Raw genomic sequence first — 22712 nt, forward strand, 5'->3', positions numbered from 1 at the left:
GTTTGTTCAAGAGGTCAGCACAAGTTTCACTACAAGTATGACGTAATCCACTTTCCTGCTCTCGGCTTGGCACTATGGGAGCTGATGTTGTGATTTGGTGGTTTTGTCCGGAGAGAGTTATTAAGAGAATGAAAGATGCACCTGCAGGAAACCAGTACCAGCAGCGTTCTGATCTCACACCTGCTCTCTAGACCAGTCTAGACCAATGCTTTAAATGGTGATCTCTGAACAATTACTGCACTTTAGCATGGCCATCTATCTATCTATCTATCTATCTATCTATCTATCTATCTATCTATCTATCTATCTATCTATCTATCTATCTATCTATCTATCTATCTATCTATCTATCTATCTATCTATCTATCTATCTATCTATCTATCTATCGTTCTATCTATCTATCTATCGTTCTATCTATCTATCTATCTATCGTTCTATCTATCTATCGTTCTATCGTTCTATCGTTCTATCTATCGTTCTATCGTTCTATCGTTCTATCGTTCTATCGTTCTATCGTTCTATCGTTCTATCTATCGTTCTATCTATCTATCGTTCTATCTATCGTTCTATCGTTCTATCGTTCTATCGTTCTATCGTCTATCTATCGTTCTATCGTCATGCTAATGACTTTAAAATCTCTCGCATAATAGAGTAAATGCTAACACGGCCCTGCTTCCCTTTAAGATGCTTTTTTTTTTTAGGTCAGAATGCATGTTAAAAAGCCCTCTTATTCCTTGTGTCCTCAGGGCAGTGCACTCAGCGTTTTCTCTTCCTCTAACGCCCTTCTTCCTTCAGGTCATCAAGTATCCACACACAATTGTTGTCTTTTAGAGCAGAGCATCTCTCCACAGAAAACCTTTAATGATGAGGGAGAAAGAAAGCCCCCCCACCCCTCCTCCTCTTCTTCTTCTCTACGCCACATGCGCTGTGATGCTGGTAGAGGATGTGTAGTGCTGCTCTGGTGCTCCTGAGAGAGAATCCTGACAGCAGCGAGCCTGTGTGTGAGCCTGGGCTCTCTAGAACCCGGACGCGACGCGCTTGCGTGCGTGCGTGCGTGCGTATGCATGGATGTTTATCGTGATTACTGTGGATAATTAGAAGCGAGAGGGATCTCCGGTGCGTTTAGGACGCGCTGCGCGTTCGCTTTCTCTCTTAAGTTCGGATCACAATGTCCGGGAGAGCCGGTGTCGGTCCGCTCTCCTGTTCCAAACGCACTTTTCCTCGGAATCAGAACACATCGGGAAGTTGAATTGTGTTTATGTTGCGCTGGAGATGCGGCGCGTCCGGAGCGAGGAGCGCTGGAGGAGTTTCATCTGAGGGAAAGCGGGAATATACGCAGGATATCGGAGAGGAAGAGGGAAAATGCAGTTTGAGACATTGCGTCAGTTCTGTAGCTCGGTTTTATCTCATTTTAATGGGGCTTTCACGCCGCCGCAGAATATCCTGCAGACGGAGCTCCTGGAACAGGCGCTCAGCACCATCGGGTGAGTTTGTAACACATCACACGTGACTATATTTGCATTTCCTGAAGGAAATATCAGTGTTTGAGAGGCACGAATAGCTAGGAATTGTGTGTATGGGGCGTCTGTGAGGTCTGAGGTGGCTCTGCTTCTGAGTAAATGAAATGCCGCAGCCGTTGTCATGACACTCAGCACGCATCTTGTTTAGTGGCGGCTGTGTGAGAAAGGACCAATCAGAGTTTGCTATGCTAATAAATCCAAGAAAGATGTCCAATTGCAATCAGGTATGCGAATATTACACACATTTCATCACTGTTGTTTGCATTTTGATTGAGCAGGAAAGGCTGTATCGTTACCTGATAAAATTCTGTTTTATTTTTTAAAAATGAATATAAGTATTTTATCATTAAATTATAAGTTATAGCCTAGTTATATATATATATATATATATATATATATATATATATTTAGATTTTAGACAGATTTTGTAGATCATTTAAGCCTTAGCTATAATAACCATAGACTCTATATATATATATATATATATATTTAGAGTGTCTATGTCTATGGTTATTATAGCTAAGACTTAAATGATCTACAAAATTTGAGTTTGAATTGCCAAATTAATAAACATATTTGAACATATTTAATAAACTTTTTGTTTTGTCATGGTTGATTTTGTCCACAAAAGGTGTTTACCGGTATTTGTAATTTTGAGTGGTTATTTGTTGCAATTATGTATATAAATATATATATTTCAAATTAAACTGGTCAAGGGATTCTCAGGGAAAGCAAGAACTGGTAAGAATGTAAATGTGTACCTTGAAATGCAATGTAAGTCGCTTTGGATAAAAGCGTCTGCCAAATGTATAAATAAGAGAAAATAGGAGATTTTTTTTTTTTTTTTTTAAGATTTTGACTGTTGATAACTTGTTTTAAAGTTAGCAGTTTGTGTACATCTGTTTGCTATAGTTTACATTAAATATTGAATTAGATTGTGTGTGTGTGTGTATATATATATATATATTAGTGCTTTCAAATTGATTAATTGCATCTTACATAAAAGTTTGTGTTTATATAATTTGTGTACACAAACATATGCATATATATATATATATATATATGTGTGTGTGTGTAAATGTGTATATACGTATACACACACAGACACACACACACACACACACACATACATATATATATATATATATATATATATATATATACTATGCATATGTGTGTGTACACAAATTATATAAACACAAACTTTTATGTAAGATGCAATTAATCAACTTTAATGTTAGATGCGATTAGTCGCAAATCTCGCAATTAATCGATTTGACAGCACTAATACATACATATACTGTATCAGCATCATGATCTCAACAGCTCTAGCATTAGTAGGGTAGTTGTCCTGTACCTCACCGTAACCATCTGAAGGACCTCAGGGCATCAGACTGAATGTGTGTTTAATGCAGTTTAAAGTGTTGAGGAGAGAGAGGCCATGGAAGCAACCCATCGTCTCACTCCAGGGATCTACAGCACGAGTCTCTTCCTCCGCCAGCACAAACACACACTCAGCAAATCAGCACACTAGACTTCACTCGCACCAGGGGTTCGGTGCAAGCATCTCTTTGTTCCTGTGCATTCTCACATGCCTTTGAAGCCTGTACCTCGCTTGATTGGAGGAGGCGAGGTGTGGCTGCCAACTTCTGCTGTTTTGCTGAATTGCACCGGCTGCATTTTAGAGAATCGTCACACTGAGACATTTAGATGATGATGTGTTCTTTATAGAAAGAGTTTTAAGTGGTAATTCCAAATTGTGTTTTCATGGTAAACATCAGGCAAATGGCTCAAGATAATATCATCAAAATGGCATGAATCGTGGCTCAGTCTGGCTAAAGTCTTCTCTCAGGAAATGGTTACTTCCCTGTGCCGACCCATTACTAACAAACAGAGCTGTCTGCCAAAACCAGAGCGGATGTAAAAAAAAAAAAAAAAAAAAGGCCAAAAACCTTACAGTGAAAAAACATACAGTGACAAAATGTGATTGGTACAGACTGGTCCAATCAAGAGGTTGCAGGTCTTCATTGGTTTAATTAAAACCTGTATCTTGTTCTATACGTGCGCAGACGGCATCCTATGACATCAAAATACCACACACAGCTTTCTAACCACTCTCGCGATTCTTGATGTTAAATGTCAAACGGTCTGCACATCACGTTGGCTTTTTTAATTTGGTGTGAGATTTACTTGGGCAGCGTGAGAGCGAGACAGAGCCTGAAAGATGTCTCACACCAAACGCAGTTGGCAACCCTGTATAAACACTAATGTCTACAGTAGTGATCAAAATAGAGTAACTTTGTGCTTCAAATAACGTTTGTATCGATTACATTATTACATTAGGGAATGTTAAAAATGCATTTGTCATTGAATCATTCATTCAAGAAAAACACTGATTCGTCCAGTCATTGAATCATTCATTAAAGTGTGTGTGTGTAATTCATGTTTCGTCAGAACCTCTTGTAAATTACATGTTATTTTGTTTAGTTGTGTATGTTCAGAATCGTGGGAGAATCCTGATCTCTGTTTGAAACAAAAAATTGCGATTCTTCATTTATCCAGAATTGTGCAGCTCTATTCTGAGTATATTATTTATATTCTGAATATAAATTAGATTTGCATAATTGTTAAAATGTCGTTTTTTTCCCTCAGCAATATGAGTTGAACAAAAACATGGTAATTTCACCTCAAAATGCAGAGAAAAATAAAATAAAATTAGAAACTATATGCAAATAATCATTATGATTTTATGACATTTTATCTTCATAACAATTAAGCATGCAAATTTGCAGATTTAGTTGAAAATAATTGAAAATATGATGAAAATAATGACAGAATTTGGGAAAAAAACAACCTAATGGCGCATATAGGTTTCATTTTTCATTTAGCAAATTATGTTTCTTTTTTTCTTCTTTTTTTTTTGTAGGAGATTTATCCAACAATACTTTAATCGCGTTTTATAGTCCTATTCTATTTATTAGTCTTCATTTATTTAATGCGTTAACCAAGTTTTTTATAGGTTGCATAAAAACATCAATTTGTAGCTCACTCGAAAAACGTGCCTGTGACGACATTTCTGCAAAATGATATCACGTTTGCGTCTTGCACGTGCTTCACGACACTGTCAAAGTGAAATGTCCATTGAGTGGTGCTAAACCCATGTTCAGTTTTATCAGAAACAGATGAACGTGAATCTGGCAACATTGTATTACCTCTCTTGTTGTACAGACAATGTATGATTAAATGAGTATTTTTCACAATTATATCTTTTAATTGAAGATGCAGCCTGTGCTATATGACCATGTTGTGTATCATTTGGCTTAATACATTTTGGTCGCTGCAGAGAAAGCGAGCGAGAGAAAGATAGAAGAACAGGAGAGATAAATCACAATTGAAGTTTCTCTTAGATGGAATATCCCTTCCCACTAGCCCGGTGCTCTGTGAGGCTGGGTCGCCATGGCAACATTGTTTGATCAATGCTGTGGGTGATGTGTGAGACAGGAAGACCTGCAGGGGAGACAGAGAGAGAGAGAGAGAGAGAGAGAGAGAGAGAGAGAGAGAGAGAGAGAGAGAGAGAGAGAGAGAGAGAGAGAGAGAGAGAGAGAGAGAGAGAGAGAGAGAGAGAGAGAGAGAGAGAGAGAGAGAGAGAGAGAGAGAGAGAGAGAGAGAGAGAGGGATGTCCCCCGCACAGAGAGACAGAGAGAGAACAGCAGGATTATTGTGGGTTTATTCATGAGGCTTCTGTAAACGCCGTCTGAGATTACTTGTCAAATGACGCAGATGAGGTGAATGAATGAAGTTTCCAGTGTCAGAGCAGAGCTTTATGAGCAGTTTGAGTTTTAAAGCAATGATAAAGAGATAGTTCACTCAGAAATGAAAATTCTGTCATAATTTACTCACTCTCATGTCGTTCCAAACCTGTGTGACTTTCTTTCTTCTGTGGAACACGAATGAAGATACTAGTTGAAATGCCTCACGCTGCGGCCGAAATCGCGTACTTCCCTACTATATAGTATGCCAACAGAATACGTATTTCTGAATGCATTCGAAAAACTAGGCGAAAAGTCTCCGGATGACCTACTACTACTGCTGGTGCGCATTCGATGAACACTTTACTATCCCATGAGGCCACAGGAGAGGATTTATCAATGGCAGTGAATTGACGCAATTGATGCTGGTCGGTCACTTGACAGTAACAACATGGCAGATGTAGTAGGTCCGAATTTCATTCATACTATATAGAACACACTTTTTTAATGCTCAAAATCAAATGCCTACTCAGACAGTATGCGATTTTGGACACAGGGTCAGGGTTTTTCGTCCATACAATAGATATGAGTGAATAAATGGGGACTACATGAGTCTTCTGCTTAGATGTTTCTCCTGAGAAAAAGTCTCCTCCAATCTCTTGTTTCCTCTCAATTCAAAAGAGATCTTAACAATGTCTCAAACTGTGCTCAGATTTGCCAAGATTTCAAAGTCTGCAGCCAAAATTCAGAGATAAACTCAAACATTTCTGATTAAATTCTTCCAAAGGTAAATGATGTGAGCTGCTATTCACATTCATTGTATAGCTCTGTCCACTTTCTCTATGTCCGCTGTTTTAATTTTTCACCAGGAATTTCTGGAGAAACATCATAGAAAAAAGTTGATGCTTAAAGGAAACTCAAATGATCTCCCTGATCCACATTAGAGTAACCTCTGAGCATTATAAATTTGCCTATGCTGTTAAATAGTGTTCCAAGTGAAACGGAAAAGAAAAAAAATATATGGTGGGACTCTTTTGGGAATCTTTCTCTCTAGACGTTGTGTATCAGATTTGGAAATATGACTATTCCAAAACATCAATCTTTCATTGCTTGCTGACGTTCCTTTTTTGTTGTTTTTACCACTGTAGCTTTGTGATCCCATGACCCCGTTGTGTGACGTCCCATGAAGGTCAAACTCTGACCTCCGAAATGTTCATTTCTCATGTGAAGCACCCTAAATATCCAGCCCTGGGTGTTGATTTTGACAGAGCTTCATATCTGTGATATTCCTTCAGACAACTAATAACAGCCGAATTTGTTAATATTTACCCAGAATCCAATTTCATTACTAATTACAGGATTGCTTGTTGTTGTTATCCAATGGACGATTGTAATTTCGGTTGACAGGATCCTTCTTCCAGTCCGTTTGCAATTTATGTGATTCTTTTAGAACACGTTTTAAACATTGATAGTAATACAAAATGTTTCTTGAGCAGCAAATCAGCATATTAGAATAATTTCTGAAGGATCATATGACACTGAAGACTGGAGTCTCCAGTATATACAAGTGAATTGGCTTCTTGCAATATTCTATTAAAACATAAGAATTGTCCATTTTGATTACATGGTCACTTTAAACACTCTTTGCAGGATGTCCTATGAAGAGATCTTCAGCACCTGAGGCTGGAGAGGAGTAGTTTCTAGCTTGAGGAAGAGCTCTCTGCCATTAGTTTGTTCCACAAACAAACTCCCATCATCCTTTCAGGGAATCAGTTGCGCTTTCTGAGCGTGAAAGAGAGCAGATGTCCTTATCCCACATATCACACACTCTGTGTTGAGAAAGACCAGCTCTTCTTTCTGTCTGTCTCTCTCTGCTCTCGCTGGATTGATGTTATGAAGCTGTTTGTTACTGATGGTCCCAGCCATATATAGAGCATGTGTTCCTCCACCTGTCACGAGATGTTCCGCGCTGTTATCAGTCACATATCAGTCTCTCTTCCCAAAGCGCTTTTGTCACAGTATTATCTCCGAATTTAATGCAATGAATACAAATGCTAAAGTAACGTTTTGAAACACAATTTGTGTTTATAATTCACTCTTAAAGAGTGACAAACCGGTTGCCATTATAATCATTTGGTCTTGGTTGAATTTGACGAGAGATATTTGAGGTTATATATTGAGATCTCTGAGTTTTGTTGCAGGCTTTGGTATCTTGCCAAATCTGAGCATAATTTGAGATATTTTTTGATTATGGAGGTCTTTTAAATAGGAGGAAAATCTTAAAGTTCACCCAAAAACGAAAATTCTGTCATCATTTACTCACCCTCAAGTTGTTCCAAACCTGTATGAGTTTCTTTATTCTGTTGAACACAAAAGAAGATATTTTGAAGAATGTTGGTAACCAAACAGTTGATTGGCCCCTTTGACTTCTATAGTATTTTTTCCCAATGGGTCAATGGGGCGCATCAATTGTTTGGTTCCCCATTTTCTTCAAAATATATTATTTGAGTTATTGTACCATTAAAAAGTGATTTAATTGATCAAAAGTACAGTAATACTTTTAAACAGTAATTTATTCCTGTGATGCAAAGCTGTAATTTCAGCATCATTACTCCAGTCTTCTGTCACATGATCCTTCAGAAATCATTCTAATGCTGATTTGCTGCTCAAGAAACATTTCTGATTATTTTCAAAGTTATAGTTATTTAATATTTTTGGGTAAACTGTGATATTTTTTTATAGGAATTCTTTGATAAACAAAGTTAAAAATATTTTGTAACATTATAAATGTCTTACTGTAACTTTTGATAAATTGAATGTGTCCTTGTTGAATAAAAGTATTAAGTTCTTTAAAAAAAAGGTCTTACTGACCTCAAACTTTTGAACGGTAGTGTATCTCTCTAGTGCATTTTTCTCTCTAGATGTTGTGTAGCAGATTTGGAAATATGACTATTCCAAAACATCAAACTTTAATAGGTTTCTGACGTTCATTCTTGTTGTTTTTACCACTGTATCTTTGTGATCCCATGACCCCGTTGTGTGACGTCCCATGAAGGTCAAACTCTGACCTCCGAAATGTTCATTTCTCATGTGAAGCACCCTAAATATCCAGCCCTGGGTATTGATTTTGACAGAGCTTCATATCTGTGATATTCCTTCAGGCAACTAGTAATACTAACAGCTGAAATTGTTCATATTTACCCAGAATCCAATTCCGTTATTACAAGATTTATTGTTGTTGTTATCCACTGGACGAGTCCGTTTGAAATTTATGTGATTGTACAATAGAACATCCTTGCATTTCACCACTTTTGAGTAATATAACGTTATAAATGTTAGATAGTAGATTGTTAGATAATTGTTAGAGTTATAATTGTTAGATAATGTTGTTTACATACACTGTTGGACAAAAATATGATGCAGCAAATCAGCATATTAGAATGATTTCTGAAGGATCATGTGACACTGAAGACTGGAGTAATGATGCTGAAAATGTATGCAACACAGGAATAAATTTCACTTTATAATATATTCAAATAGAAAACTGATCTTTTAAATTGTAACAATATTCCACATATTACTGTTTTACTGTATTTTGATCAAATAAATGTAGCCTTAGTGAAAACAAGAGACTTAAAATAATAATAATATTTTTTTGATAAGTAGTGTACGTGTGTGTGCTCTGTTTATATATGAATAAGAGATCATAATACCTATACAAAAGAATAATTCTAAAAGAATTAGTAACATCTATTTAAAGTAGTTTTAGAATGTTTTGATTGCTAATGCTAGCACTGTTTCATGTCGACTACCCATCTACATGTGTCAGTAGAATGAGGCTCATTATCTGAGTGTTTCGCAGACATGGGAGTGTGTGCGCCGTATGGCTGCCAGGCACGTGCCGTCACAGACGGGTTAGTGTGCGCTTGCGGTGGGTGAATGAGATCGGCCTCGGAAGCCAGGTGATCGCGGTTTAGCATTGATAGCTGTTCTCTTCTGTTTCTCGTTTTCTTCTCTGTGGTCAGAGTCCATTACTGAGAGCCTGTGTAATATGTGTTTACTCATGTCATTGGGTTTCAGGAGAGATTTTATCTCCCGGGATGCTGGAAGCCACGCTGCAGAAAAGCATGTAGCTTTTTGTCTTTTACTAAGAGAAATCATCCCAGAGAGTTTTGCTTAGCTTTTTTATGTAATGTTCATTTAATGCCTCAGGTAACCCGCGGATATACTTGGTTGTTGCTTAGACAATCGGCTGTTTGCAGAGGCAATGGAGGAACTCAAGGACGTTTTAAAATCAGTAGATAAGGTTAGTCGGCGATAACCGTACGTCACAAACGTCTCAGAGCTCGGTTTCCAAAAGCTCTCGATCTGCCATCCTATTGCCATTAGGGCCAATTGATGGCAAAGCCTTTTTTTCATGCAAAACCTGTAAAATAGATTTTTCAAAGGTTTTTCTGAAAAGTTAGGAAAAGTAGCTTGTTAGTGGAAAAGCTACACTATTGTAATATCAACTGAGCTAGTAAAAATGCTGTTAAGTTAGTAGTGTTGCTACATTTTGTGTTTAAAGTCCCTCACGTAGCTGTGATGGACACCTGGGTCTTCTTTAACTCTTTCTCTCTCCCTCTAATGGGTTTGTTTTCCGCCCCATGCACTCTCAATCGTGTCAGACAGAAGTGATGTTGAGTGAATCAGAGAGCAGAGCTGACGTAGCATCTCGTAAGCTCATATAGTGAGTGTGTGTGTGTGTTTGTGTGTGTGTCTGTGTTGATGGAGCAGATGGGAAGAGTCAGGCCGCAGCCACGCATGGTTTCCTGGCCTGGGGTGATGTAGCAGGGACCTCAAGCCTCTATAAATACGTCTCCCAATGAGACCACCAGCTGGGACGGCCATGTCTATGGTACCCGTTGTCAATCTGCTAGTGCAAAGAGCCCAGAGATTTTTAGACATTTGCTTAACCTTACAAATTTTCACCATGATAACATACAGTAGTTTTCAGCCAGCGTTATTAGTGATGCAAAATTTTTTGGAATTCTGGAGCCACTTAGTCAAACCAAACTGTTCATTTGAATTTTATAAATCTTATAAATTATGTATTTCAATATTTTCAAGAGATTACACTAATTTTCATTTAAAGGTACAATATGTAAGAATTTTTTATCAAAATATCCCAAAACCACTCGCACAGTGTTATATATTTATTTCAATTGTGTGCTTACATTATCCTAAATGTTTCCAAGAATTTGTAAATTCAGAGAAATTCACAATTTTAAATGGTGCCCGTCCCTTGTAACTTGTCACCTGTCAATGCCGTAATATCCACATTATCCCTGGTTTCCGCTTGTACTGCCATAGTAACCATGGTGACAGACGTGGACAACTGCGTTACGTCTAGTGGCACGCTCATGCTGTTGTTGTTTCGTTCATACGTTATGGATCATGGGACAAAAGGAGAAATAAAACGAGGATCAATATCGCCGTGGCGTTTTCGAGATGCCGAGAGCTCCACGTCCGCGACAAACTTCAACTTGACGAGACGCCGCTCTTGCATGTACTTTATTAGACAGGTGAGCCAATGTACAGAAAACGATTATATAGCTCAACATGATGAAATGTTAGAATATGATCCGTATGTTATTCTAATGTTGATCTAGCTTACTGCTAGTCTCATACAGCCAACAAACTAACACATAGAATAACATTATAACTTTCAACACACTCAAATGCAGTTTAGTGTGATAGTGTAGAGCAAGTGAAACAGCGCTGCGTTACCTCGCAAGTTTCATTCGTCAAATAAACTGACCCATAAGAGTAGTAATACAGCACTTGTGTGTAGTTCGGTAGAATGAAATGTAATTTATATCCGCGGGACTCGTGTGGCGCTGATATCTGTCTCTCATTAGCAATCGAGCCCTGCTTCATCCACAGTCATGTTAAAAACATCAATGTATTCACTCATCCATAAACATGATTAGATCCATCGGCATGACGACAAGTTCCATGATTCTGGTTATTCACTGCGTCATCAACCTACGCCTTTCTTATTGTGAGAGGCTAGCGACCCCTAGAAGCGAAAAAATTACATATTGTAGCTTTAATTGCCATGATTTTACAATGTAGGTCCCAACTATTTTTATATTTGCACTTTTCAATTTAGCCTAAGTTTTAGCAATTTTGCTTTGTACTTTTGTCACTTTTATTAGTTAAAAAAATCTATTTAAATATTTCTAATTCATTTTTTTTATTTTAGTTTTAATACACATCAAACATTTTATTTCAGTTTATTTCTGATTTTCAATTTTATTTTATTTTTATTTTTAAATTTTTATAATCTATATATATTTATTGTATTTTTTCTTAGTTTTTTAGTTTTAAATATATTGAAAAAAGTAGAAATATCGACCTCAATTTTAATTATTTATCTTGCCAAATATTACACTCAGCTGGTGTTTAAATTAAATAAATATAAAATGTTACAGTATATTATATTAAATAAAAAAATCATAATCACAATGTTTCTGTTATTTGATAACATACTTTTTGTTTATTAATTGTGGTTTCTGATATTTTCAGCCAACATTCTTGGTCTATTTTCTCCTACAGTCAAAAAACAGGACATTTTATTGCAATTTCACCTGAAATTTAGGTAGGGTTTTCCATTTGTCATGGATTCCGAAGCTTACTTCTTCAGAATTTGGCCAAAAGAAGGTATTACTAGTTTTTGGTACGTTTCGTAAGTGTTTTGTTAGTCAGGATGTGCACAGCTCCAGTAATATGAGCATAAAGTGAGAATGCATCTGTTCTGTAAGCAGATATGGAATTAGCCGTTTAAGGCAGATCAGCAGTGCTGTAGATGGATGGATGGTCTCTCTTTCAGCTGTAATGAGTCTAACTCCTTTCCACAGCAATATTAAGCACTCTGAATGTCCATTCACAACATACCATCAGTACAGCATATATCACGGCCAAATGATTACTGTAAGTGCACTACAGACACAAGCTGTGACGTACTGTACGGACGTGGTTTTATTTCTCGAAATGTGTTTTCCTCTTCTCGGTGAAGTGCTGCATTATAACGCGGCTGCGCACAAAGGAAAGTGTTGCATGCCGTACATGTTACTGTAATTATTGTTGGAGCTTTTTTTTCATAATTGATGGCAGTTAAAAATAGATCGTCTTGGTTTGCTCAGTAGGCCTATCCCCTGGGCAGAATGCTTACTGGTGCAGAAACGACCCAACTTTAAATTGAACAGGAGTGTTGAAAGGAGCTACAGTCGTGCTTTGTGGGTATTTTTCTTCCACCTGACATCCTCTCTTCTACAAAAGCATTTCACTGTACATTTCACTCTGAGCTCATGCCTTCTAAAGAGATCCAAGGCCTGTTGTGAATGTTAGATTTCTACAGCCACTTTTGTAACACGAATAATAAGATATGAATGCGTTCTAATGGAATGTCATGATTGACGCAAACAGCTTTTCAGGAGAACATTCTAGAGGCGCAGGCACTGGTCCTTCAGCCATCCACGCTAGAAATAAGAGCGAATTTAAGTCATTAAAGGTTTGATTTACATTTAGCAATTTGATCAACTTAAAACAGTTTAATTACCTTAAAACCGATAGAAAATAGAATTTTCTTTTCAAACATAAGATATGAAAGCATAACTGATACGCTACGAAGAGTGATAAAAGGTAACTTTTTCTTGTTAATCAGAGTTTTTGTTCTAACAGTGATACGTTGGAACAAGAACAACATACAAAGAATGGCAATGATAATCGTTGGTACTGTTGTGTACATATGCTTTATTTAATGGTAAAAGTGTGTAATGTGAGTTTAAATATCATTTTGCCTGACCTTTATAACCATACTGAAGGCAAAAATGGATAATTCACCTCAGATCTTGAAAATAGATTAAAGGAAACAAGAACATTCAAATTGTCAATTGAATGTGAACAAAGATGGTTTTAGTCACTCAGTATGTATTTAATTCGGTAGTTAAAATGATGAAATATTTTTGAATTTCATTAAGCACTCATCCATTTTGTTACGAGAGCTGTGCGCTCGCAGAGAGACTCCGCCCACACACTCTTCTGATTGGCTGTGGTTTTTGCTAGATTTTGTCACATCTCATAGTCGTGTTGCGTCGGTGGACGGACAAATTGGTTGTCGCTGGAATCTATTGCATCACATCTGGTTAGGACACGGTGTAACTCTGAGGGCACGTTTACACGACAACGTTATGCAACGAGTTTTCCGCGTAGAGACGACACCAGGCACACAAAACTCCGCTGTCGTGTAAACGTTTTAAATACATTAAAAGTATTACGTTTTTAGTTGAAAACAGTGTAGTGTAAACAGCCCCTAAGAGCTTAAAAACTTCCTCAAAAGTCTAAAAACAGGATTTGTTAAAACGCTAAGCCTAATGGGACTTGATAAAGGTAAAAAATGAGATGGGAGGAAAAATAATAAGTCAATGGTTTTGCGATCCCAAGAAACTTTGTGTTCCCTCGCAAAACCTGTGCCGTTCCGCCAAGAAACTTTGCGTTTGCTCTCAAAGGGGAACGCAAAGGTTTTGCGAGCGAACGCAAAGTTTTGCGGGGGAGCATAAGTTTCTCGGGCGAATGCAAAATGTTTAGCGAGGGAATGCAAAGTTTCTTAGGGTAACGCAAAGGTTTTGCGAGCGAATGCAAAGTTTCTTGGGGGAACGGAAAAAGTTTGCGAGAGAACGCAAAAGCATTGGCGTATTATTTTTCTTCCCATCTTATACTTTTATCCCCCACCATCATGTCCCTTTAGGGGCTCCATACATTCCAAACTTCTGCAACGTTGACACCAGGCAGGTCAATATTCATAAATATTGGCCAAACAATTTATTTTGATTTAGAATAGCAATTAAGCTTGCCAAAATATTCCACTTATTTGCCTAGTTTATGAGGCAAAATACAGTCATTTATGTGGCAGATGATAATGAGAATGATGAAAAATACATAAAGCATGAATACGAAATCTAACGCACATTGTTTGGTCTTTATTAAAAGAAACTTGGTTCTCTGTGTGTGTGATGCAGATCTGAGCTCTTTGATGGGTCTTTATGGGGAAAGAAGTGCTCTGATGTGGCTCGAGTTGGTCACACTTCACTTCCAAACCAGTTTTTTCCCCTCCTGGGCCCAACGAGCAGCGCAGGATGTTAATTGCAGGACTCCGGTGTTGATTGCTTAGCCTGTCGTCTGCAGTTTCCTGTAAAATGCGTTTGGGCTGATCTGTCTGGGCCGCTCCAGCTGACGCCAATAAGCATAATTACACACTGCTTGTCTAAAGAATTACCTTGCTTTAGGGTGTTTGTTGTGGAGTGCCGTGTGTTTCCGCTTGAATATTTGCGTAACATCTTATAAAATCCACGATCCTGGCCTTAATGTGAATTACCCGTGCACATTATTCAAAATACTAAATTTTGTCTTCATAATCTTTTACCAAAATGTAGTGACTTTTTTCTCCTTTAAAACGACTATCCTTTTTGATTGACATCATGAATCTCACATAACTCCACTCTGGTCTGTTAAAGTCCTGCCGCCGTACATTTGTTTTTCTTGTTGAATATCCTGTTTCCCTTGTCTGAGGTAAAATGAGTTGAGGATGTTTCACGTTGACTTAAAAAAGCCCTTTAATGTAAATCCAGTTACTTTACTTCTCCATCCATTAGTTGTCATTTAAACATCTTTAAACAACTTAGAACTATAAAGCATGTTTTTGTCCGGCCTGAACTAGCATGTTTCTCGCTGTGTGTTTGTGAGAGTGGAAGTATCTTCTTGGTGAGCTGTGGAAGGATGGAGCCGTTCCTCAGTTTGCACTGATTCTCCAGCTTTATTCTTCAGGGGTTTGGCCTATTTTACACTCGGTAGAGCTTCACCAGAGAAGGCCTGGTTGGCCTGGATGCTGCTATATGAAAGTATAGAGGGTAATTGTGGTAGGAGCACATGGCTGTATGCATCATGTTTAGTGGGAGCGAGGGGTGAGGGGGAGGTGTGTGTGTGTGTGGGGCGTTAATGACGTTCGTATCACTGCGGTGCACAGGCTGAACACTGCGCTGTGATACTTCCTGTGTCTGCCTGTTCTGAGACGTTTCACAGTGTGCTGTATATGAGTGCTACCAACTGTTCTACTGGGTGATTAATAATAATGATAATGATGATGATGATAATTATTATTATTATTATATTATTAGATATGTACTTTAGGTACACTATTTTTTATATTTTATATATATATATGTAAGCAATAAGGTACGAGAGGCTGTGCTGTATCGTGAACTTATTCACGATACAGCACTTGCCTCGAGTACCTTATTGCTTTTATAAAACGGTTGCCACACAATAAAAATATTAAAGCCGAAAAATATGTATCTATGCAACTTTCATGAAGTAAAATCACTAAAAGCCTGCCTTCCGCTGGAAAAAATAGTCCCGGAACGTGAACAGCAACAGAAGTTACATATATTATTTCGCCAATAGATGGCGGCAAAGACTGTCTTTATGAGTGAGTGAGTGAGTGAGTCTGTAGAGAAGGCTTTTGAAAGGACTCGAACTTGTGATCACGGAGAAGACAGACGCAACTGACAGATGACTAACGTTATGCACGGAAAACCCCATGACTGTTAAAAGGACAAAATATGCAGCGGACATTCAAACGCATTTTTTTATTATGAATATAGGACTGACCTGAAGGAAAATGCTACGTCTACTGTAAATGCAGGTACACTCGCTTACTCGATCTCTCACAATGCTCTGCTCTAGCTTTAAATGAACAATATCAATGAGATGAAACATCTGTTTAAGTTGCTAAGAGTGGTTGCTAGGGGTGTTGTGTAGTGATACATAGAACCGTTGGGTGAAGCGGTCATAGCCGTGTTTTATCGTGAATAAAGCACAGCTATTGACCAATCAGAATCAAGGATTGGAACTAACCGTTATATATATATATATATATATATTTAAGCAATAAGGTTCGAGAGGCTGTGCTGTATCGTGAATAAGTAAATAGAAAATAGAAAAAAAAATAGTCCCTGACGATGAACAGCAACAACGTTACAATGTGTAATATGCATGAAAGCTCAAATAAAAACAACTTAGGAACCGTTCTCAAACTTTGTTTCATTTTTTTTTTTTTACAACACGTTGGGTGAAGCGGTCATAGCCGTGTTTTATTGTGAATAAAGCACAGCTATTGACCAATCAGAATCAAGGATTGGAACTAACCGTTTTATAATTATATATAGTACATCATTATGTGTCATAATAATCATAGATAAACTACCAAATCAACATCGACGAGAACCGACAAGGGATTGAACTAAACAAGCAGTATATATACATGGAAAACATAATATAATAATCTTTAGTAACCACAGAAACAAACAAGGACATAACAGAACATAAAAAGACAACAGAATCTAACATTTACATTATGGTAATACTCATTTTTTTCATTGTATATCATCATCATCTTTTTATTACAGTGGTTTTCGGTGTATTTACTCTGACAATACCATGTTCTTTCTTTCTTTCTTTCTTTCTTTCTTTCTTTCTTTCTTTCTTTCTTTCTTTCTTTCTTTCTTTCTTTCTTTCTTTCTTTCTTTCTTTCTTTCTTTCTTTCTTTCTTTCTTTCTTTCTTTCTTTCTTTCTCATACCATGATAATACCATTGTTTTTGGTACCATTTTTACAATTACTATGGTATGTTAATATTATAAACATTTAGTACAATAATACAGTATATATCAAAATCCCATGGTATTACTGTCGAGCATCATCACTGTATCATAGTATCCACAGTGAGTTCGCTTCAGCTTTTAAAGGCTCAATGTAGAGCGTCTCTGTTTTTGATATTGTTTAGTATGTGCTGAGAAAAGAAACCATAAACAGAATTAGTTTCTAATCAGATCTTGACATTTTTTAGAACATGTTTGTGTTCTGTATGTCTAAAGCCATTACATGTTTCAATTTATTCATGTGCAAAGCAGACAGAATTAGATTTACAAAGATAATCGCCCTTGTCTTTTAAAAAAATCAGGACGAGAGGGGGAAAAAAGCACAAATTTATGATTTGTGTGGTTTGAGAGTGCTGTTTTGTTCTGGCACACAGTTACACCAGATTAAATAAAATCCTCTAGCAGGACGTGGCCAGAATCTCCACCAATCAGCGACGGGCTGAAGCATGTAATGCTGCCCCTGTCCCAGAGAAACATCTCCATCTCTGCTCATCCATTACAACCTGTTTCAGCCTCGCTCTGGGTCCCCCAGCATGCCTTGCGGCTGCTTATAAGTCTGTGGGTGCTATGATGTCACTGACATCAGGGAGAATGATTAGAGAGAAGGGCATTCGTGAAATTCTTCAGCACATTTTAGTCAATGTTATGTGGGATTTACTCGACGGCCAGTGAGGGAAGATTTGATTTCTGTGAAAATGTCATCCTGACATCAGAACTGAGAGGATTCGAAAGCTACTGAAAGGACTGAAGACTGTTAGTGAGCTGTATTGTTTCCTACACCTGCTTTTCTTCATTTGACGGTTACCATTTGCAGTATCAGTTTGTGTGGCCTCATTTCAGTAAGGTTGTGGCTAAAGCGCAAAGGTGCGTATATAACAATTCTCTGTTTTCTTCCATTTAGATGTAGCTGGGGCCCCAAGGGCCGTAATTTCAGTTGATTACATTGCATTGTACTCTCACACTCTTGCTCATTATGTTCTTTTGCTCTCACTTCACACTAAGGGCTAGGTGTTATTTTTAGCCAACATTATATATATATATATATATCTTGATTTTTAGGTATTTGCTCCATTTTCCATAATTTAGGGATGGGGATTTGATAATTTTGCTTACTCAGATGCACTTCCGTTCAAAAGTTTGGAGCCCAAAAGATTTGTTTTTGGGAGAAAAAAAAGAACAATAATTATTCACAATTCTCACTTCTGCAGTATTTATCTACATATATATATATATATATATATATATATATATATATATATATATATATATATGTATTTTTTTTTTTACTAGTTTGCATTTTAAAACGATAAGTTCTGTGAACAGTTGTGTGCAGTGACTCAAACAAATCCTTGAATCAGAGATTTGAAATGATTAACTGAAGTGTGCAGTTTGAAATTATTCACAGAAATGTATTGAAATGACCAACTCTAATTCTAGCATTCTAGCATTACCATAGCCTAATCATTCATATGCATCCTTAGGGACATTTTTTTTATGTGTGTTTTACTAGTATGGTACCACCATAGTATGCTATCTAGTACTTTTTTAGGGGGAGATGCAAGCATTTTATGTGGTGTGGTAGATTTCTACAACTCACCTGACTTAATTTAAACAGGCGTCTCCACTTCGACACCTACAAATGTATACTCTATAGGCGTCTCCTATTCGACACCTACAAATGTATACTCTATAGGCGTCTCCTATTCGACACCTACAAATGTATACTCTATAGGCGTCTCCTATTCGACACCTACAAATGTATACTCTATAGGCGTCTCCTATTCGACACCTACAAATGTATACTCTATAGGCGTCTCCTATTCGACACCTACAAATGTATACTCTATAGGCGTCTCCTATTCGACACCTGCTTCGAGTCGGATAATGTCTGGCCCCTATTGAACACTATCAATTGGGAATAATGTCTCTTGTGTTCACCTTAAGCACTATCACTTGGGAATGGAAATAAGATCTCTAGTGTTCCACTAAACATCATCTGGGAATAGAAGTAAGAACTCTATAGTGCCTAGCCTGCCGTGCAGAAGTAATCCGACATACTCCAGACAATGCCTTTGGATATGCTTTAATCACGGCTGGGAGGATCTCCAATTTCAGAGAGAATCCCCTCAACCAAAAGAGCACAACAGTTTATATAGAATGAATGCATGGCAAAAGTGACATGATTCATTGCATCATTTTTCTTTAATGTGATTGGTTCATATGATTCTCTTTTACTAGGTCATGAGGTTAAATATGTCACTATATTCAGACAGCTGTCTCGTTTTGTTTCCTCTTTTGTTATATTCAGACACAGTAACTTTGGCCCATGTGTTGAAGACATTTTAGTTTTCAAATACTGGTAAATGTTAATCCTGCAAGAAAAAGGAATGCTAGTTATGACCTCTGGTTATGACTATTTAAACATTTCCTTCACAATCGGCATTTCGTTCAGGGTATTTTTTCTGTTGAATGGACCAGACAGAGAAAATGCTAAATTTGAGAGTGTTTACTAGTGAAGTGTGAATGCAGGTTAACTATTGTAGAAAACACCCTGTGTTAGTGTGCTGAGAAATCAGTGTGTGGAGCTTTATCCTAGTTTTACACACTAAACTACAGTTAACGTAGGTAAATGACATGTAAGTGGGTCAGTTCACAATGACACTTCTTTTCCTCTAACCCTCTGTTCCTGTATCCACACAGCTTTCGCACCCAGGGAGAGAGACTACTAGTTAGCCGCAGTGCTAATGCTAAGGATAAAAAAATGGCTGTAGGTTAGTGTGCAGATAGGAATAATGCTGTATAATAGGTGACCTGTGCAATAGTTTAAATCTATCCACCTGCATACTAAACACAGACGTAATGCCCAGCTGTGCTATCATTGCTTTGGATGGGGCAGGTGGCATTAGCCATTACATGAGCATCCAGCGCTTTTCAGATAGTCTGGTGTGTGATGTAATGCATTGACCTGCCAGGTGTGTGTGCTAGTGGAAACTATGAATAGAGTGGAAGTGAATGGAAGAGAATATATAACTCATTTTGACTAATTATGACTAATTTTATTAGCGGAAGGAGCTTAAGCTACATTGTTCAGGTTTATTATGCAATGATGCTGGCTGTATATTATATCATGTATATTAGGTATAAAAAAAACTGCCGTTTCCCCCCCAGAAACACACACACACGATTCCAAACACAAACAGATGTCTGCAGTGCTCTGGATTTGTGAATGGTGCACGACTGTGTCAGGCTTCTGTTGAATAATGCAACAGGACACGGCGGCCATAGTAAAACCCCAGAGCAGAGCCCAGGGGACGCGGGAGATACGATCATTAATCAGTCAGTACATGTACATGCTCAGAAACAGATCTCTCCAGACACTAAAGATCACAGCACCCTGCAGAAAAATAGAGAGGTATTATTGAACTGGTTTCCTCGTCGCTAGCTAGTATGCTAGCTTCAAATGCAGAGCAGAAAAACGTTCAATATGTTTCAGTTTTGCTGTGATATTTGCAGTACAAAGGAGAAGTTTGTTAAATTGATTGCTCAGGTGTTGTGCTTTCATACCTCAGGAGACTTAATGAATTTCTCATTGTTTCATTCAAGTATCAATCAACAGTAGCTATGTTTCCATCCAAAGTTGCGAATTTAACTTATGCGCAGATTTGGAATATAGGATAAAACATTTGCGAATAAAGCACCGTTTCCATAGAGTTTCTCAAAGAGAATAAAATCGTCAATTCCTGACTGTAATAATTTTGTGAATTTTGACAAAACGCAACGAACACGTTATCTTGCTTTCTGAGGTGGATACCTGCTGTTTGGGAACGCAGTCGTGTAAGACAGTTCTGGGAGGTTATTATACCGAACCACTTTGCTTAGGCATTTCAGAATGACCAAATCAGCATTTCAGACACTGTGCAACTAGTTCGGTCTTCTGGTTGGTCTAGTTATGCCGTCCCATCGCAAAGTCACATGTTTTTTTTTTTATGCGCACCGAGAAATTTATTCGGTAAATGTGTTTCAATCGTAGTTTAGTTGAGTGCATACGTTTATTATGTGCATTTTTAGAATTTAAGTGCATTTTGGCATTTTCATCCATGTTTTTTATGCAATATCCCAAAATGTTCTTTAAAATAGGTGGATGAAAATTATCTTTGTTTATCCTGAAAAAAGAAGCGGATGAGATGACTATTGACTAAGAGTAGCTACAATATAAAATTAATGTGGATAGTATAGCTCAGGTTATATGATTTGAGGAAAATTTGATGAGAAATGTTTGTTCACGTGGAGATTATTTGTTTTCAAAAGAATTTGATGACAGTTGTTCATATCGAGACTGCTCAGAATATGCATGCATAAGAGTGATCTGCATAAGAGAACTTTATGATGATTGATTGATTGATTGCTTTATTATCCCCTTAGGGAAATTTTGTTGCTTGTGTTTCAGCATGCGTACATACAAGACCAACAATATAAATAAATACAGAAAAAAAGAGAAAAAACTAATCTTCACTGAGACCCGCTCAGTAAACACCAACACTACATATCATTTAACAATTTTACTGCCCGTGGCAACAAGGAATTTTCCCCCCTATTTAAAAAAATGGCTGGCATCCTAAATCTTCGACCCGAGGGTAATCTCTCAAATTTATCATACAGAGGATGCCTATTGTCTTGTATAATTTTTGTTGCTTTAAGACATTTAGTTTGATAAATTAGTTCAAGACCTCTTAAAGGGATACCTTTATATATATTATGAGAGGAAAGAGAGGAGCTTTACATCATCAATCCGTGGCCCGTTCTGTGACTGTGAGCTGCATTTGCATGTGGGATAGAGATGGTGGCTAGCAAACAAAAACAATCTCTAGCCTTGATTTTCATAAAAAAAAAAAAAAAAAAACCAGACGATGTGTGCGGATCTAATGTGGGTTTGTTGTTCTGCACTCCTATTGATTTTTGATATGACTGTTATCGTTGGAGAAGCCACACTACAGGACTGCGCGTCAAATCTACTGACACTGCCAGATTTTCGTCTGAGGTAAAATTGTATCGCTGTAGTCATTAATCGGCTGTCTGTGAACATGTCAAAATGACGATCAAATACTTCAGATTTTGGCCTGATCAAAGGAATCTTTTAGGATTCACAAAATTCGCAATTTTGTCATATTCAGAGATCTCATTTATGATGTTTTAAGTGAGATTTGAACCGTGTTTGTGGCAGAAGAGGTGTAATACTTGTTTGTGGGTTAGATGATTTATTGTTAGATCACAGATCTTTCCCTTTTAGTGTATATTACAGCTGCTTCCATGCGATTATCAATGAAGTACAACCACAAAACCTGCTAAACTCTTTGAAGTCACACAAACTGCAAGGGAAAAGCGGATGCATTGTGGCTTTTCAAGACTCTAAACTTTACTCTTCAATGTAGATGCAGTTTTTTGTTCTCTCCATCATCTCTCTGGGCTTCCTGTGAGCCAAAGACTCTTATTCCCTCTGAAAATGAAACTTGTATGCCAGGGACACTGGTGTCATTTGTCTTTTCCGACACGTACAGCCAGCACTGCTGTAACCACATTAGCGGCAGGTTATTTGTGTAAACACAGCATGCATTTTAAAATGAGATGTTGCTTTAAAAAAAAAAAAATTACAATGAGAGTTTAGATGGTGTTGCTGCTTTGTCTGG

At 37.5% G+C, this 22712-nt stretch overlaps 1 protein-coding gene across 29 annotated transcripts in view; it reads left to right on the forward strand.

The window, feature by feature from the left end:
- rims2a (regulating synaptic membrane exocytosis 2a) overlaps positions 1–22712 on the forward strand; it is a 201007-nt gene that overhangs the window by 33907 nt on the left and 144388 nt on the right. For 3 of the 29 annotated variants that reach the window (XM_056238782.1, XM_056238785.1, XM_056238784.1), the window contains exon 1: positions 987–1485. The exons of 22 other annotated variants lie outside the window; for them this stretch is intronic. In XM_056238782.1, coding sequence (XP_056094757.1) covers positions 1364–1485 — 122 coding nt within the window. In that variant the 5' untranslated portion in view covers positions 987–1363. Of the gene's footprint in view, positions 1–983; positions 1486–22712 lie in introns of those variants that run through there. 4 more of the 29 variants (XM_056238781.1, XM_056238786.1, XM_056238776.1 and 1 more) reach the window with 3 other exon arrangements.

Source organism: Rhinichthys klamathensis, unplaced genomic scaffold (genome assembly GCF_029890125.1).
Source record: "Rhinichthys klamathensis goyatoka isolate OS25496 unplaced genomic scaffold, OSU_Roscu_1.1 h1tg000539l_1, whole genome shotgun sequence".
NCBI lineage: Eukaryota > Metazoa > Chordata > Actinopteri > Cypriniformes > Leuciscidae > Rhinichthys > Rhinichthys klamathensis.